This window comes from Corticium candelabrum, chromosome 13 (genome assembly GCF_963422355.1).
Source record: "Corticium candelabrum chromosome 13, ooCorCand1.1, whole genome shotgun sequence".
NCBI lineage: Eukaryota > Metazoa > Porifera > Homoscleromorpha > Homosclerophorida > Plakinidae > Corticium > Corticium candelabrum.
In genome coordinates, this window is record NC_085097.1 from 4161231 (window position 1) to 4164790 (window position 3560).

The 3560-nt window shown below is 41.7% G+C and overlaps 1 protein-coding gene across 1 annotated transcript; it reads left to right on the forward strand.

Moving 5' to 3' along the window:
* The first annotated feature begins 696 nt into the window (after positions 1-696).
* Positions 697-1993, forward strand: LOC134188536 (carbohydrate sulfotransferase 8-like). Its single transcript, XM_062656700.1, has 2 exons — positions 697-865; positions 1128-1993. Exons 1-2 carry the CDS (start codon positions 697-699, stop codon positions 1991-1993), a joined length of 1035 nt encoding a protein of 344 aa, XP_062512684.1.
* Positions 1994-3560: the final 1567 nt, after the last annotated feature.

The window sequence follows — 3560 nt, forward strand, 5'->3', positions numbered from 1 at the left end:
AAGAGACTGGAGTTCTGTCTTGCTGTCATAAAAATATTGCTTCTCGATATGGTGTTCATCATTCACATGTTGCGAAATGATCGAAGGAATAGAATACGTAAGGTGTTGAAGTCGGTGCGACAAAACAATCAACAGTAAGACAGTAAGCGTGCAAGACAGCAAAAGCTTAAGAAGTATTACGAACAAGAGACCAAATATATTTGAATCTATAAAAGAGAACGCAGCAAAGGAAGAGCGGTATCGGGTCTGTGCATATATACTCAATGTCGTAGTCGGAGGCCTTTGCCACTTCAGTCAAAGACCATGCACTCATTCATTCTCCTGAGTCGAGAAACGCAATTAGGTGTAAATTTATTGCCCAATAAAATTATGCCATAGTTCGCCATCACTGTGACTTGAACTTGCAATTTTGCAAGGTCCCGGATGTAGTTATTGTCAAGACGAACTCTCTCTCTCTCTCTCTCTCTCTCTCTCTCTCTCTCTTTCTCTCTCTCTCTCTCTCTCTCTCTCTCTCTCTCTCTCTGTCTCTCTCTCTCTCTCTCTCTTTCTCTCTCTCTCCCTCTCTCTCTCTCTCTCTCTCTCTCTCTCTCTCACACACACACACACACACACACACACACACACACACACATAGCATACCAAAAAGAGTAAGGGCTGCTATTAGAACACTTTAGTACGTGCCTTTCTGCAGTGTGGATGTCGAATAGGATGAAAGCCACGGAATTTCCTGGAGGACTGAAGACGAAAGGAGACATAACTGATAGCTATAGTTCTGATTTTCTGATAAAAGTTTCCAGCATGTACATGAAACTGATGCATGAGAGCAGAAGCCACCTGAAATTATATCCGTGGAGGAAGCAACAAAGTCAGAATTGCTAATGTGGTTATCTGTGATGTCTTCCTTTGTCTCCAATCCTCCTAACAATTTTATGGGTTCTTCCTTTTAGATGCTGCAATGACCAATCAACGTGTATACGTGCGCACAATACATAATATTTGGCAGACAAAAATTGCTCCACTAAGTGACGGGGCTTTTAATTCAGTCCCCTAATCTCCCCGCTTCCTACAATGTACGGAATGTATTCAGTTACGGTACGCTCAAATCCACTCACTTTTGTTTGGTTTAGACATTATTACGCGACTTCTTTCTGATACAAGAATCACAGCTTTGTCACGCTTTGAGCTAAGAAGGGAATCATTGAAGCGAGCCTGCGCTCAATTTAGGCGACCTCTTACGGAGAAAGAGAAGAAACTTTTGTACGCCACAATGGTGGTGGACGATAAACACCGACTCATTTGGTGTCCTGTCAGAAAATCCGGCACAACATCCTGGCGTAGCATGATGCTCCTTCTGGCGGGAAGGTTTTCGGACGTAAAAGAGGCTGTAAACCACGCCTTGCACCACGACTTCCAGTATCTAACGCGCTTGAGTAAAAAGTATCACAGCAATGCGGATATCGAGTGGAGGTTGAAGAACTACACGAAATTCATGTCGTACAGAGAGCCTCTTCAACGAGTCGTTTCCGACTACAGACAGATCAGATTGCATAAAACTGCAGGTCAAAAAAAAGTTTGCAAATGGGTTGTACAGTACAACAAGCGTCTCAATCAAGGAAAGATTAGACGGGATGCTCGGAACAACATCAGCTTTCCTCATTTTGTCAATTACATTACTCGTTTCTATGGCAGTAAAGAAAAGTATTTAGATCTTAACATTCATTGGAGACCAATCAACTTGATTTGCCATCCTTGTCACATTGATTATGATTTCCTCGTTGACATGGATAGTACTGGTCTTGCTGAGGAATCAGATTATCTCCTCAAATCTGTTGGAGCTCCCTCTTGGCTGCATCTGCCGCACGACAATAAATCGGGTAACGAAACAAAGTACAGCTTTTTCTCTCAGCTTTCGACCGCTCAGTTTCAACGTCTTCGTGATCAATACGACGACTACGAGATATTTGGATATCAACGTCTCAATCAACATGAATAAAGTCTGTGATAACTATAGCTGAATATTTGTGGTAAGATATTGATTGTGATCTAACTTTTAGTCTAGCTGTCATGTTATTTGTTTGTGTAATATACGTCGTTAAGCCTCAATTGCTCGTTTTTTGTTGAAGTTGGTGGAAAAATTAATATTTTGCAGCCTACTAAATTTTAGTTACTGCAACTTGTTTATATATACATGCTAAAGTCACGTGACGTATGACCAATCACGAGCGCGTATTTACATGGTGCATAATAAGTGAGTGTATATATAACTGTACAATATGTGAGGATGCGGTATTAACGTAAACCGGTACAGTTACGTTAAAGGAGCACTTCACAGATTGACGCACTTGCAGTAGACGTTAACGTACGTTAAGGCCTGGGGCTGCAAACCTTGCTTGATGTGTTGCGCGGCGCATTGTTCGGTCTTGCTTTCCGAGGCCAACTACGAGAGCACACAAGGAACAGGTTTAGACGCTTCATGCGACTCTAACGGTGAAAGAGAACAAGTTACATTTCATAAGCGACTCAGTCGTTCGTACGTTGTAGACTCCACATGATCGTCTTGAGCTACGTGCAATCGCTTGGTCTTTCGCACTTTCCTCCGTGTTTATTTATACGAATGGAGGCCATACTACAGTACAAAAAAGCTTGATTGATGCGAAAAACACACGGAAACGTGCATCATCGCACATAATCACGTGAGACAAAGGGCCTTCTTTCTACAGCCAAACCATCGCCGTATGTGTGCTTTTCGTCGTCGATTGAAGGCGAGTCAGTGATGCGAAAGCACATTTTACTTTCGCCTAAGCAAACATCAAAGGTCTAAACGAAGAGGCAAAACGAAACCTACACGTATTGAACGTTAATTGAAAATCGCCACATACGATTTTGTTTCTTAGCGTTATCACAATGCTCATCTTTCAAGTTTGATCTAAATAGCGCCAAACCTTTCAACTTGAAGACTACTAGAAACGATTAGCGGCCGACGGCGGAGTGATACCGGTAAAGTGCTCCTTTATTTAAGTGAAAATTGCATAAATTACTTATTATAATCATACAATAACCCATTCTGCTATCTACCAAAAATTTCCGAAACAGCGACTAAGGCGTTTTTACGGAACATGGGATTTTTACGGAAGATATTCCGATCTCAATAAGCGTCCGGGCAAATCCTATAGGAAACTATAGAAATTGGTACCTCTAAATAGAATTGACTTCAGTATCACAGAGTTTAGGCAAGAGTTAGGCCCATCTGCAACGTCCCGAATACTCCGGCGCTTATCGCGCTGATTGTTTACCCACGTGAACAGCTGTTCACAAAAACTTAGGAGCACGACCAACCCCGACCGCCCTCCTACACTTTTTGTAAGCCGTTTCTACATTTATAGGTTCTTCTTTAGCTTTCCATTTTATTTTCCTCCGATCAGTACATATAATCGGCCCAGTATATACTAATAGAAATGTAATACTTGAGAGGGTATTTCACATTTCAATTTTCAGACATCAGTGTTATATATGTGAAAAGGGAAACCAACTCTTTCGTTCGCATTTCACTATGTAGTAGG

Coding starts and splice junctions, on each gene's coding strand:
- LOC134188536 (XM_062656700.1), top strand. CDS start 697: ATGTCGAATAGGATGAAAGCCACGGAATTTCCTGGAGGACTGAAGACG. Junction 866..1,127: donor TCCGTGGAGGAAGCAACAAA/GTCAGAATTGCT, acceptor TGTTTGGTTTAG/ACATTATTACGCGACTTCTT.